At 33.0% G+C, this 14,563-nt stretch overlaps 1 protein-coding gene across 8 annotated transcripts in view; it reads right to left on the bottom strand.

The window, feature by feature from the left end:
* Positions 1-14,563, bottom strand: part of LOC128191832 (arf-GAP with Rho-GAP domain, ANK repeat and PH domain-containing protein 2-like) — a 53,549-nt gene that overhangs the window by 12,752 nt on the left and 26,234 nt on the right. For 4 of the 8 annotated variants that reach the window (XM_052864148.1, XM_052864146.1, XM_052864152.1 and 1 more), the window contains exons 12-31: positions 14,009-14,069; positions 13,479-13,532; positions 9,927-9,956; positions 8,680-8,765; positions 6,457-6,639; positions 6,061-6,129; positions 5,936-5,966; positions 5,797-5,837; positions 5,657-5,684; positions 5,492-5,523; positions 5,087-5,159; positions 4,621-4,683; positions 3,767-3,839; positions 3,522-3,554; positions 2,829-2,937; positions 2,604-2,690; positions 2,452-2,508; positions 413-461; positions 197-272; positions 9-81 (exon numbers count right to left, since the gene is read on the bottom strand). In XM_052864148.1, the coding sequence (XP_052720108.1) occupies positions 9-81; positions 197-272; positions 413-461; positions 2,452-2,508; positions 2,604-2,690; positions 2,829-2,937; positions 3,522-3,554; positions 3,767-3,839; positions 4,621-4,683; positions 5,087-5,159; positions 5,492-5,523; positions 5,657-5,684; positions 5,797-5,837; positions 5,936-5,966; positions 6,061-6,129; positions 6,457-6,639; positions 8,680-8,765; positions 9,927-9,956; positions 13,479-13,532; positions 14,009-14,069 (1,308 nt within the window). The remainder of the gene's footprint in view (positions 1-8; positions 82-196; positions 273-412; positions 462-2,451; positions 2,509-2,603; positions 2,691-2,828; positions 2,938-3,521; positions 3,555-3,766; positions 3,840-4,620; positions 4,684-5,086; positions 5,160-5,491; positions 5,524-5,656; positions 5,685-5,796; positions 5,838-5,935; positions 5,967-6,060; positions 6,130-6,456; positions 6,640-8,679; positions 8,766-9,926; positions 9,957-13,478; positions 13,533-14,008; positions 14,070-14,563) is intronic. The other 4 variants (XM_052864151.1, XM_052864150.1, XM_052864147.1 and 1 more) reach the window with 3 other exon arrangements.

Consider the following 14,563-nt stretch of genomic DNA (forward strand, 5'->3'; position numbering starts at 1 on the left):
CTCCTTACTTTCATAGCTTTACTGCACACATTTAGTAACCTTTCTGTGTCCCGGGCGAGATCAGCTTGGATATAGAGAGACCTACAAATACCATTAACATAGTATAGCTTCCAATAACTCAATAATATTTATTTCTTCAAGTTTATATACATGTATTATCATGCACAATTCTCCAGATTGTAATCAATAAGCATACTTTCCATAGACATCCAGAGCCAAACATTTGCCCACTTCCAGACATGTTGTGCAGGCAAGTGTGGATTCACTGTATTCTAAAGTAAACCAAAAACTCATCAAATTAGTACATTAATTGGATGATTATTACTGTGGGTATAAAATTTCTTTACAAAAACTATTAATTAATTTCTCTTTGAATTTTAAATCATTATTAAATGTATATTGAAAATCATACTGATATTCAAGGCTTTCCTGAGATCTACTTTACAAAATTCTTGTTTGTTCTGAAATGAAAAAATAATCAACAATATACAATTTCAGCTTTAGAGTACTATTTACTTTTAGTCTTAAATAATTTATTGTCTGCAAGACTGTTACCAAAAAAACCCAAATATTCATAATTGTTTTAAAAAATAATTTATATAATACTACTATTATAGAAATAATTAGAAAGCTTGTAAATAATTATAAGAATTGTCATATCATCACAGCTTGGACATCATTAACTGAACACAAGGTATCATCATCATTATCTGTACCACCCCTGACCTGTGCTCACAGCCACACCTGAACACACCCAAGCTACCCCAACAATTATATTGCATTGGCCTATGATAAGTGGTTATCTTTAATTATTTTAACGAATGACCAATGAAAAGAAATCTTTATATAATTTCTTGCTCTTTTGACCAATGAAATTAAAGTTACAAACTAAATTATTTCCCAGATCCCTTAAAAGGCCCTGTCAATGTCATTTTTGACATTTCATCAATCAAAGTTGTCAGACTTCAGCAAATATACTGGACAACTCTAGCAGGTGTTTTTGTGCAGTGATATCTCTAGTGACATCAGTGATATCAAAATTGATATCTCAAGTGTAAGTGTTGGATCTGTCCTACAGTGATACATGTGTTTAGAATAGTGATATAGTCTAGTGGCATCTGTTTTGTGTATATTCTGAATTCATCATGGATGACCTGGACTTCCTGGAAACAGCCTTGGGACCTGCTACACCAGTTGACTTGGACTCTACAATTCTGCAAGATTTCCAACAAACCTTCAAAGACTGTGAGGATCCACCAATCCTCGACATTGATGATGTAATTGCGACACTGGACTCTATCACCACCGAGGAGCCACCAGTGACCTCATCTACACACAGCAAGAACCTGACACCACCTCAGACACCACCAAAAGAATTCAGCACTTCTCCTGCCGAAGCAAGAATCAACGATGCCCTCTCCAGTCTCCTTAGATCCACCACTCAAACTCCATCCAAAAAAGACATCTTCTCTGCACTTCAGTCCACACTGATGAAGGAGTGTTCCCAAGATTCAACACCAGATGTTCTGTTGCAGACTGTGTACAACCCCATCCCCCATTCTGTAACTCTACGAGATCAGCGCCTGCAGACACGTTACAACAGACTACAGAAGCAGTATCCCACCGAAATTAACAAGCTCTCCAGCTTTCATCGCCACCATGCCTCGATCATAGAGAGTGACCGCTACATGATGCTTCATCTCCATGCCAAAAGTTCCGACCATTTCAAGCAGATGTACAACGCCTACTTCGACAGCATGCTGCACAGAATGATGGAGCGAGTGGAGAACAGCCTTCTCCAACTTGAAAAGACATCCCAAGCCACATCCCCCAAGCCAGTGAAAACCTCCCTAAAGAACCGGACACTGCTGACAAAGAAAGCTGTTGACATGATGGAGGAATGGTACCTAAGCAACCTGGACCACCCCTACCCCTGCCACAAGGTCGTCCAATCCCTGGCCATGTTTGGGAACATCAGAGAGGAGCAAGTCAGGAAATGGTTCGCCAACAAGAGGACACGACTAGGACGCACCAACAAGATACAGAAATCCACGCCAGCTCAGTGATATGTGATTGTGTTGTGAATGTGCAGTGATAAAAGTCAATTAAGTGAATCTCCATTCAATACAACTAATGCATGTGATTATGAAATGAATGTGCTTTCATTGAGTGCTATCAAAAATATGATCAATTGTTGTATGAATAATTTGTAGATATACAAATGAATTTTCTGTCTTGTTATATCTGTTACAATATTTGTGTGAGTACACATCTGAATGTCATTCTGTGCCACAGCTGTTACGACATTTGTATTTAACTGATCTAGAGTTACATATTTGTATACATTTCATTGTTGTGCTATTTATTCCAGTAATATCAAGTGCTATGCATGCCTCATGTTTTTATTGATTTTATTTCTTAATAAACATGTAAAATTGTATTGATTCTTACTTTATCAAAGTATTCCAGTATTCTGTTGTTGATCATCAACCAAGTTTTTTCCCACGACTGAAATGAAGAATGCATGTCATTGATTTAATATGAAGGAAATAAGTAAGGTGGATAAGAGATAAATATCTGTCTACAGGTACAAATAAACTTACAGATAAAACATCCTTTATGTAGAAATTTCCTGCTAAGTTGAATTCACATTGACCAATATCCGCCATAAGTGAAACTGGACAGAATAACTGTAAATAAATAACTTCATACATTAATCCATTTGCATATTATTTATTGTAGTACATGTATCATAATTAAGATAAACATAACTTACTTTAACAAACCTAATGAAACCTCAAGTATAATAACCAGTGTTTAACTCTTACTTTAGCCAGGGCCACCATCCAGCTCTTCCGTTCCTGAGGGGTAGAGGCGGCAAACAGATACTCCCGATTGTCCTTTTTACAGGTGCTAAGTTCAAATGCCTCTGGGTATCTAAAAATAACATTACCAAACTATGTAAAATTTGTAGCATAGTTTTAAATTATTTAAAAAGGTGTGATCTACCAGGCTACACAATATCCATGAAAACTTCCAAAACACTTTATTTTGTCAATGCTTCGAATCCATGTAATTCTCAACAAATGAATGGATCTACAAGCTTGAAATCATGGCCAGGACATTGCTGCAAGGTTTTGCTGTACAATTCATTAACTTTTAAAAAAACATTTCTAGCCTGTCTATTTACAATAAGAAACCCAACATGCACAAACCACAGCATTCTGCTACAAATTGTAGATCAAATTCTTTTACACGTATAGTACATGTACTACATTCTACAATGATTATTAGGGAATATATGTCATTACTAAATGCAAAACAATTCATTCATCTACTGGTATATAAGATTACAGTAATATAAACTCCATGCAATATAAACCAACTACATCAATAATGGGCCAGACTCCAAACACACACACACACACAGGGTCAAGAAATTCAGCTTTCCATGAAGGATACAACATGTGTACAACACCAATAGTAGGGAGGAGTGTAGTGCTAACCATGCAGTTACTGACCTTTTATTCAAGTTTCTCACATTAGACAAGGACCTAGAGTAGGGAGTGACTCATTATCTACACTATTCCAGTATAATGTCAGTCAAGTTTCATGTAAACCCTTGTAATCCTCCAAATTATTTTACAACAAACAAAATATCCATGTTTTGAAAGGTTGTTTCTGACTATATAACAAGGAGTTTCAAATTTATTAGATTTTTCTCGAAGGATCTGTCTGAAAGAAGAAATGAAATAAAGACACATACTTGTCATAGGTGGAAACTGCCTGGACACACATCATGATATCATTGTCCACACTGTCTTTGGCTCCTGAACTCTGCAAAAATAAAACCCCAGAATTCATTTACTAGGTACTTTATCTACGATCAACATGAAGATTTGTTATTTCTAATTGCTAACTTTTTGAAAATGTCTGAATGGACTGCAAATATCCATCAGTAAAACACAGTAATACTGATGCCAACTGTAAACATGCTACATTACACCCTTTAAAATTTAATACAAGAAATATCTTTGATACATTTTTATTAACAAATGCTAATGCAATATATATTTTCTTTTGACATTTGATAATTTATGCTAATCATTTTGTCAAATTACATGTAATAACATAATTCCAGTAACTTTCTTGAGTTAACAGAACTAAAATAGTCATTTGATACATGCTTTCTTCTATAGTCTGTTCATTTTGGTGTGTTATATAACTACAAATATTTCCAAAGTTGAAAAAGCAAAAAGAGTGAGAATGTATATGGGTTAAATCATTTTAAAAACAATGTTTTTTTTTCCTTACAAGAAAATATTTTACAGCTATAGTAATCTGGTATTTGAGAAAACAAGCACTTGATATAATAATACACCCCAAACCAATGTTTGCTATGAATATCTTAATATTGGAAAAATTACCTCCTAAGGTACATGCATATACATGATTTGAAAGAAGAAAAACATTATATTAATCAAATAATACTGCAAAGAAAAAACCAAATTGTCATTGAATAAGTTTTGTAGGAATTGTCTTTCACTGCAAATGTTTATCTTTGATGATCAAAGTAAGAATGAATTTAAAATGAATTCTTTTAATTGTGGTAAATACTTACAGTTTGACTCAAAAAATACCGCAGACATCCATGCTCTATCACACACCATCTCTTGCGGAAATCTGTAACCAACAATAAAAGAACAACAGCATTAAACACCGTACATGAACAAATTTAGGTTCACCGTCACATATTCCTGTATTTCATACACAAAACTTTATAAAAAAGTTACTTTTTGAGAAGGGAGATATATTTCACCATAAAAACATTATTTCAAAACATACCTCCGATATTTCATCCGTTTAAAATATAATGCAGTAGGCATATATCTTATTGATATTGCAAAATTTAAAAGGCGCAATGGGAATAACACGACTTTTCATTCGTTTTTCCCCTTGTCTAATTGCAATAAAATTGATCAACATGTGTCATCAACCAACAAAAATGAAAATACTAAAATGCCTGCAAAACTAATCTTTGATTTTTTTCTGGCCTAAGCTTTGAAATATTATGTTGTGACTGTACCTTTTTTATTGCTCCCTGTCTTTTGTAAATAACCATCTAGACAGACCTCGGCCCTTAGTCTGCTGACCTGACCCTGTCAATCAACAAAAGTTTGTCAGTTTCTAAATGTCTTAGATAACTGATAGACACATAACGCAAAAAAATTTGTCATTCTCCAAACAGACAGATTCATGTTTGTCTGTCTCTAAATGTCTTAGCAAACTGATTGACACATAACGCACAAAAATTCGCCATTCTCCAAACAGACAGATTCATTTCATTGATGATAAGATTTAAGCTACACTCTATACTTTAAAAGGGTTAGAACGTAAAATCCTATATTCTCATGATGGATAACAATTAAGATAATTAACAAGCTTGGGTACTTCAGTAATATGGATTATTGTCTGCAATGCCTGTACATACCTCATCTGAATCATTAAAAGAGCTGGAAGATCCTGAAAGAGAAAGAATTGATTTATATGATAAATTCATTCAAAATATCACAAACACTGGATCATGGGAGCTCCACGAATAAATCACTCAAAAGAAGACTCAATGGTCCAGAGAGCAACAGGTGCTTCAACTTACGTTCTCCTCCATTTTGGAAAAGAAATTCCTGAAAATACAAAAGATATGCAAGTACATGGATAGGTTATATTGAAAAAATGAAACACTTATATGCATCTTACAAAGATGCTGAATAAAAATGCACTGGAACTCTTTCTTACCATGGTCAATCTTTGGCCCATACGCTTTGCTATTCTATATGCTGAAAAAAAGTATAAACAGTACAATGAAATACCATCACATTTGCAACAAAATATAAATTGAAATCCGATACCTGCTTTTTACAAAAATACCTCTTACCATTTTCACCTTCACTATTTGTATAATACATCTGAAAATATAAAGCAGTATTTTACTAGTAGATTAATTTATTAATTCAGGGTATTATCAGATAGTACAAAAATAAAATATATACGTGAACTTACATTGGCACCTAAAAAGGTAACTTTCATTGTCTGTAGAAGGTCTCCACGTACACTGAATTCTAATAATTTCTAAAAAAAAAAAATAATAATAAAAAAAGGTAAACTTGCTTCTATAGTTTGTACATTTCTGCATAATGTGTCCCTGTGTTTCCCAATATTATCATAAAAGACTTTCACTATCTGATACATGAACTATGCAACAACAGTGAAAAATATATTGAAATTATTTATTATGATATGCCAGTCACTTTATCAAAGAAAATCTCAATTTTTGCTCATGAAAATTACTCTTCTTGTGTCCTATTTTTTGGAGCTTTTCTTTTTTTTTTTTTTTTTTTTTTGCAATGATTAGTTTCTAAAACATGTAATGGGTATAAAGCGAAGGATTTTGGTCACCTCATTGAGAACTTTTTGGTTGTCTGATATGCCAGATCTATCACAGTAAAGCTTGGCTTTGTATTTGTTTTCTATCAGGGCCATTCTTTGGGCAGCTGATGTGTCTGTGTTGATTCGTTTGTCGGGAGGTAACTCGTGCTGCCAAAAGTCATTAGCGTTTCCATTTCCAATGGCTTTCATCATCTACAATGACAAGATTATAATACTTTTTGTACCAAGTCTGATGGATAACAGTATCTACGTATGGAAATTCAATATCCCTGTAACTCTCTTCTATTGTCACCCAAAAGTATAGGATATTTTTTTGGGTCTTTTGTTTATAAAGGAAGACCCTATTGTTTTTGTTAGGTTTCTTTTTCTCTATTCTTCACTATTACTATTATGTTTCTTTTTTTTTCTTAACATTTTTCTTTAAACTCAAATATCTCAGACATGGTACAACAGATTTTTATGAAATGTTCGTAGATAATAAAGAGTATCAAGATCTTTTACATATATTTTTGTTGAAAAAGTCATTTCCAGTTGGCCGATATATTCCTTTATCTTTTTTTTTAGGGTGATTTTGTCCTCTTCTTTTCTCAAAAATGATTAAGGACAGAAAATTGAAATTTTCAGGAATAATAGATTTTTGAATTCTTAGGTGAGATCAGGTAAAAACATGAATGTCACTTCCAGCCTTTTTTTCCCATCAAAATATGTTTTAAACTTATCGAATTTTCTTCTGGTTGTCACTGTAAGTGATTCCAAAATTTCGATTTTTGGGATTTTAAAGCATATACGTTTTGCAGACATTTTTGGACTGAATACAAAACTAAAAATCGTTTTAAAATCGGACAATGCATTGCAGAGATATTGAAGTTAAAAAATGACCTTTCCCGAAAATCTTAATTTTGCAGTGTGGGTCCAAAAATTAGTTAAAAGGAGGTTAATATAGTAACTCAAACCAAATGTCAACATTTTAATTCAACCCCTTTCATTAATTCATAATCAAATGGAAGACCCACTTGTTGCTTGCAACGAGATTGTGTCTAGTTTTCTTTATAATTGTCTAGAACAGATACCGGTAACTGTTTATATAATAAACAAACAACAAATCTGGTTAGGGTGTTTACACATCTAAATATCAAATACCATAACAATATTTTTGGAGAATCATGATTTTCCAAATATTTTTTTTTATACTTATTTACTTCTATATTCCATATCTCTGAATAACAGTAAAAACAAGCATTCTGAGAGTATTGCATAAGCAATACATGTCCCCTACCGGTTTGTATTATTCTATGAAAGCTCCCAAGCACACAACTATTTCAGAGCTATTGTAAACGAGATGTCATGCTTTGATCAGAGATAAAAGAACAGAGGAAATTAAAACTATAAAGTTGATATAGAAATTAAATACAAAATAGGTAAAATAATACTCTTTATTTCATCTCCTGTTATTTCGCCAAGTCTATTCTGTATTCGCTGGTAAAAATTTGTGAAAACAATGCACTGTTATGCACAATATCATTTCTTACCGTCTTCTGTACCCCGAATCAAACCAAACAGTTAAACAGCCCAACCCGACAACTAACCCGATTGTAATAATAATACAAAAAATCCATGTCGATTAAATTTACAACACAATGTTTGTCACTATTTTACAGAATTTATTTGTTTGTTAGAAATGATAAAAGAAATGGTACAGGAAAAGGAATGGTACAAGTAACGCACGATATTATTACTGACTACATACTGGCCTCGTTTATTCAATACACACCGAACCCGATAACGAACCCGAACATTAAAAAATTGGAATATAAAAAATTAATTTTCTCGAAAATATGTCAATCAGACGCTACAAAAGTGTAAACTTGATCTGTAGTTTGACATTTTGAAGCTGTTCAGCAAGTTTCATATTATTCCTCAAATGCATAAAGAAAAAAAGCGTGGAAAACTGAAGTGGGACAGAGAGACGGACGAACGGATGGACGGACAGACGGACGGACGCAGAGGAAAGCTATAGTCCCCTCCGGTGAAACCGGTAGGGGACTAATAAGATGTAAAAGAAAATTTTAAATATAAAGAAAGACAGGTGACAGTCTGATCAGAAAAGCTTGACTGCAGAGCCTAAGGACAAGTGAGCTACAACATTATCATCCTAAATTGAATGGTACATTTATGTTAAGCCACCTACAGCTTTTTCTGTTAGTTGACTACCGTTATTATTTCACTACCTACCTCTATTAGACTAGGCGTCCATATTTTGGTATCCATCCGAAGGGACTTGACTCTTGATATGGAGTGTTCAAAGTTCCGATGGATACCTAAAATTAATAGAAACACGCATTATTGCTACAAACTAGCTGCCATACAAAAAAGTTTGCTTACAGGGAAGTTTTATATTTCCCCATCCAAAATATCTTGACACTTATTTACATGCTTACGGGGAATCCTTGTTAAAGAAAACTGAAAACTCATGTCCCCTGGATTTCCTTTAAAGCAAGTGTTACTGAATATAAAATTTTGTGTGCAACAACTCAAAAATGGATTACAACACATTAACAGGTTATGAATTTTTAATCTGTATTATGGCTCACAATTTTTTACTGTCAACACGAAGGAGTATATCTTGGATATATAAGTGAATTTTCCAAAGCTTATCTAGAAAAACTTGCAGAACATGGCAGCATTTGCTAAAAAAGATTTGAGCTAAGGAAAAAGCAGCACAAAAAACAATGCACTTAAAATTACACTAACTTTTACATACGCAAGAAATCCGATTCCCAAACATAACTAGTACAATGTGAATATAATTGGTATGTTTTCTAGTGAAGTAATAGCAAGGAAATCTATGATCACCAGAAACAATTAGTGTTATTACCAGTAAACTTTAGTTCAACCTACCAGATACCGTAAATGTTTTACAGATGACCAAAATCTTATTCTTAGTTTCTTAGTTTTTTTTTTCAAAATAATGTAAAATAAAAATTTACATTAAAAGTTTTCTGAGGATGACTACACACTTGCAGTTACCTCAGCAACTTAAAAAAATTCAGCTTATCAATAGTTGAACCAAAGTAATCTTTACCCATCTTACAGTATTGATGCTATAATCTTATTAACAGTAAGCAACCTTTTTCAAAACATAAATGCAGCTATGCTGTTTGCTCATAATAGATATGTAAGATTACAGTTGTAGAATATACAATTAATGCAAAATCATGGGTAAAAAAAAAAACCCAACAAATAAGGCAACAGTTATTACCTTACAAACAAGACAATATTAATTCACCATACTTAATCAATGTCAACAATTCACTGAGTATTTCCATAAGTAGCTTGCGAGCTTGAAGAAAGAAAAAATATGTGAAATCTAAAAAGCCTAGTAGATAGAACTTGTATTTCAGACTGTAGTTTTTATGTAGGTTATAGTTCAGTAAAAAGCGAGAGCTTGTGACTGGCCCCAAAAAACCATTTGATCATACCAGCTGGCAGAATCATTCCACTGTGAAGATCTTAAAGAAAATGGTCAAAAACAAAGAATCAGAACTTAGAGTTCAGCGTTCAATCATGAACATTCAAAGAGAGCTTCTATGAAATTGATATTTAGCGGATGACTATTGTGAAGTTCTGAATTTACCATTCACTGCATCAAGGAAGAGAAGAAGGAAAAGATCTAGCCATAAGAGGCTAGTACGGTTTTATTACAAACTGTGCCGTCAGCTGTTCATGACTGAGGCATTGTTTTGCCACATATTTGCATTTCCTTATTATGCAAAAGGGTCATAAAAGAAATGACCGACAGAGGGAGTAAATATATACTGGCAGAAGCTCAATGCACCATTATCGAATACCAACAGAAAAATAGTTCTTTCTTACATCCAGTGTTACTTATTAGGATTGAGCAAAGCCTGTCTTTATTCAATGTAAAGGTCATTTCTTTATAAATTCTCAAAATAATAACATAAGAATAGAAAAATAATGATGGTTGAAATATTGAGCTATGTTTCCTGTGTACTTTCTTATATGATATGTCAGAAAATCTTATTTGGGTTCCATTTATATGCCACACATGGTGGATCACCTGTATTTACAAACCCATACAACAAGGTATTCTTAATATAGATTGAACCCTGTGTACCATATTCACCATTCATGATAATGTAGAACCCTGTGACCCTCCCTTGCTCTCAATTTCTTAAAACTATAAAAATTAATACATGTATACAAATGGTCAAATCTATCAGGTAACCAGAATCTATGATATTTTAACCTTTCAATTTGTTTTTGATATTTATATAAAAACATAGGTAATCATAGATTACTAAGCTCACCGAATCGGAGCATCACCCTTATGAGACATCACCTTCATAAGACCACCTTTATCATTTTATATGAAAATCATACTTTATGATCTTGGATATTCATGGATTCTGTTTTGACAAAATATCGTATATCATCTGATAAATTTTTTTATGATAATCATATGTTCATATGTTAATCAATACAATGATATAAAATGAAATATTGCATCATGTCATATTGATAATATATATCATATAATACAATAAAATACCGTAATAAACAATAATGAGATATGATATTGTAACGTATGATATGACATTGTATTGTGTTATACCTTATTGTATTTGATCACATAATACAATATCATAAAATATAATACAATATAGTATTATATTACAAAATCATATTACATAATACATCATAACATTGAAACATGATATTATATTGTATAATAAAGTATGATATTGTATTGAATGACACTGAAACATATTTGATACATTATATGATATTATATCATATAATACAATATAATTTGATTCCAACATTGTATCTTATCAAATGATACAATATTATGTGATAAAGTAAAATATTATAAAATACATTATTATATTATACATATTGTATTATATGACACAATAATATATATTACAATATCATATAATGCAATTTCATGTGATATGATAATATATCATATAAACCAATATCATATCATACAATATCGTATGATACAATATTATATAATATTACAATATCATATTATACAATTTCATGTGATATAATTCTATATTACTGAAACCAATATCATATTATACAATATTGTATGATACAATATTATAGAATATACAATATTGTATCATAGGATACAACATAATATTTTGCAAAATCTTATGTAATTGTATCATGTGATAAAATAATAAATTAAAAATACAATATAATATTATACAATATTGTATCATAATATACAATACTATACATAACAATATCATGATACAATATCATATAAAATATCAAAAAAATTGATACAATATCATATCTTATCGTATAACTTTTTATAATATAACATAAGATATCATATTGTATCATATCAAACAATATTGTTTCATATCATACAATACTATATCATAGGAATCATGTTATATCATTTATCAACAAACACATCTATCTATCGAGCTGGTTTGAGTGAGGTAGGAGATTTCTTTAGCATCCTTGATAATGGAGATCAGGCTCTGCATCTGAAGTAACCTCTGCATTTAATTTATAATAAAGTTAAATCAACTATGCAAGCTATCATCTATAAAACATGTGACCTGTTCCAAAAAACTAAACCTCATCCAGCATCCGAAACCTATGGCTCAGATTCAGCATTCAAGCCCATCAGGTGCATTGGTATCATAAGACGCATCATCCATGCAAGTTTGGTGAAGTTTGGACCAGTAATAACTAAGATATCATCATCAGAGGGCACTAGCAATTAAAACCTTAACTTCCTCCAGCATCCGCAACCTATGGCTCAGATTCAGCATCCATGCCTGTCAGGTGCATCTGTATCATAAGACACACCATCCATTTAAGTTTGGTGAAGTTAGGACCTGTAATAACTAAGATTTATTTTCTAGCATCCTTGATAATGGAGATCAAGCTCTGCATCTGAAGCTACCTCTGCGATTCATTCATATTACAGTTAAATCAACTATGCAAGTTTGAAATAGTACTATCATCTATTAAACATGTGACCTGTTCCTAAAAACTTAACTTTATCCAGCATCCGAAACCAGACTCAGCATTCAAGCCTGTCAGGTGCATCAGTATCATAAGACACACCATCCATGGAAGTCTGGTGAAGAAAGGACAAGTAATAACTAAGATATCATCATCAGAGGGCACCTGTTTCAAAAACTTTATTTAACCAGCTCTTAAAACCTTAACCTCTTCCAGCATCCGAAACCTATTGCTCAGATTCAGCATTCAAGCTTGTCAGGTGCATCAGTATCATAAGACGCACCATCCATACAAGTTTGGTGAAGTTAGGACCAGTAGTAACTAAGATATAATCATCAGAGGGCACCTGCAACAAAAACTTTAACCAGCTCTAAAAACCTTAACCTCTTCCAGCATCCGAAACCTATTGCTCAGATTCAGCATTCAAGCTTGTCAGGTGCATCAGTATCATAAGACGCATCATCCATACAAGTTTGGTGAAGTTAGGACCAGTAGTAACTTAGATATTGCTATCAATGGGCACCCGCAACAAAAACTTTAACCTGCTCCAAAAACCTTAACCTCCTCCAGCATCCGAAACCTATAGCTCAGATTCAGCACTCAAGCCTGTCTGGTGCATCAGTATCATAAGGCACACCATCCATGCAAGTTTGGTGAAGTACGGACCAGCAGTAACTAAGATATTGCTATCAAAGGGCACCTGCAACAAAAACTTTAACCTGGTCCAACAACCTTAACCTCCTCCAGCATCTGAAATTTAGGACCCAGATTCAGCATCCAAGTCTTTCAAGTCCATAAGTAGGTCCAGATGCATCATCCATGCAAGTTTGGTGAAGATAGGACAAGTAATAGCTGAGATACAGGACCTGCAACAAAAACTTTAACCAGGTCCGGACGCCGACGCCGACGCCGACGCCACCGCCGACGCCGACGCCGAGGGTATAGCATAAGCTCTCCTTGACTTCGTCTCGGTGAGCTAAAAACAACACACTCGGCAATTCTGATAATCTTACCTGCACATTTTTTACACAACACAATCCCGATATTGATGGAAGCCCAGTGGGGATCTGAAATTTAAAAGAAAAAAAAAAAAAATCTTAATATGTTGATAACATGATTTTATTAACTTATTTACCGTAAGAAATGAAATGAACACAAATTAAACTTTTTAAAAGGTAAGTGCCAAAATTACCTCTCTTTTTCCTGTTTTGTTTGCATATTTTTGTTTCATTTTTTTTTTTATTGAATGAAGGTCATAATGGACCCATTTGTAATGTAAAAGAAATGGATTTACAACTATTACAACTTAAACAGTGTAACATAAAGGTGACTATTTGTTTTTTACCATCTGTGACATCTTTCCTGCTAATGGCCAGCTCTTTACTTGACCTAAATTGGTCCCCAAAAAGCCAATTTTAAAAGGAAAATAAACTTGTTTAAAGTCTTCCTACTGGCCTACTACCAGCCAATTATTATTCTGTAGGACCTCCCGATTGTACCCCTGTTCCCTTCGAATGACCTTCACCTTCAAGGAATGCCCTACCTTCAGCTGAGCAGTCTGCACACACTCTGTTGCTGGGGTTCCCCATCACTTGATCCAGGATCTGCAAAACATAACCTCAATAATTTATTATCATTGCTTTCCCAAAATTCAACCCAACTAATGTATTTTCTTAGTTTGATCAACTTCCACAAAACATAAGCCCAACAATATATAATAGTTGGAACAACTTCCACAAAACATAAGCCCAACAATATATAATAGTTGGAACAACTTCCACAAAACATAAGCCCAACAATATATAATAGTTGGAACAACTTCCACAAAACATAAGCCCAACAATATATAATAGTTGGAACAACTTCCACAAAACATAAGCCCAACAATATATAATAGTTGGAACAACTTCCACAAAACATAAGCCCAACAATATATAATAGTTTGAACAACTTCCATAAAACATAAGCCCAACAATATATAATAGTTGGAACAACTTCCACAAAACATATAACCCAAACAACTTATTATGGTTTTGATCAGCTTTTACAAAACAATACCTAAATAATTTATTACAGATTAAACAGCTTTTAATAAAAA

The sequence above is a fragment of the Crassostrea angulata genome, chromosome 7 (assembly GCF_025612915.1).
Source record: "Crassostrea angulata isolate pt1a10 chromosome 7, ASM2561291v2, whole genome shotgun sequence".
In the NCBI taxonomy this organism is placed as follows: domain Eukaryota; kingdom Metazoa; phylum Mollusca; class Bivalvia; order Ostreida; family Ostreidae; genus Magallana; species Magallana angulata.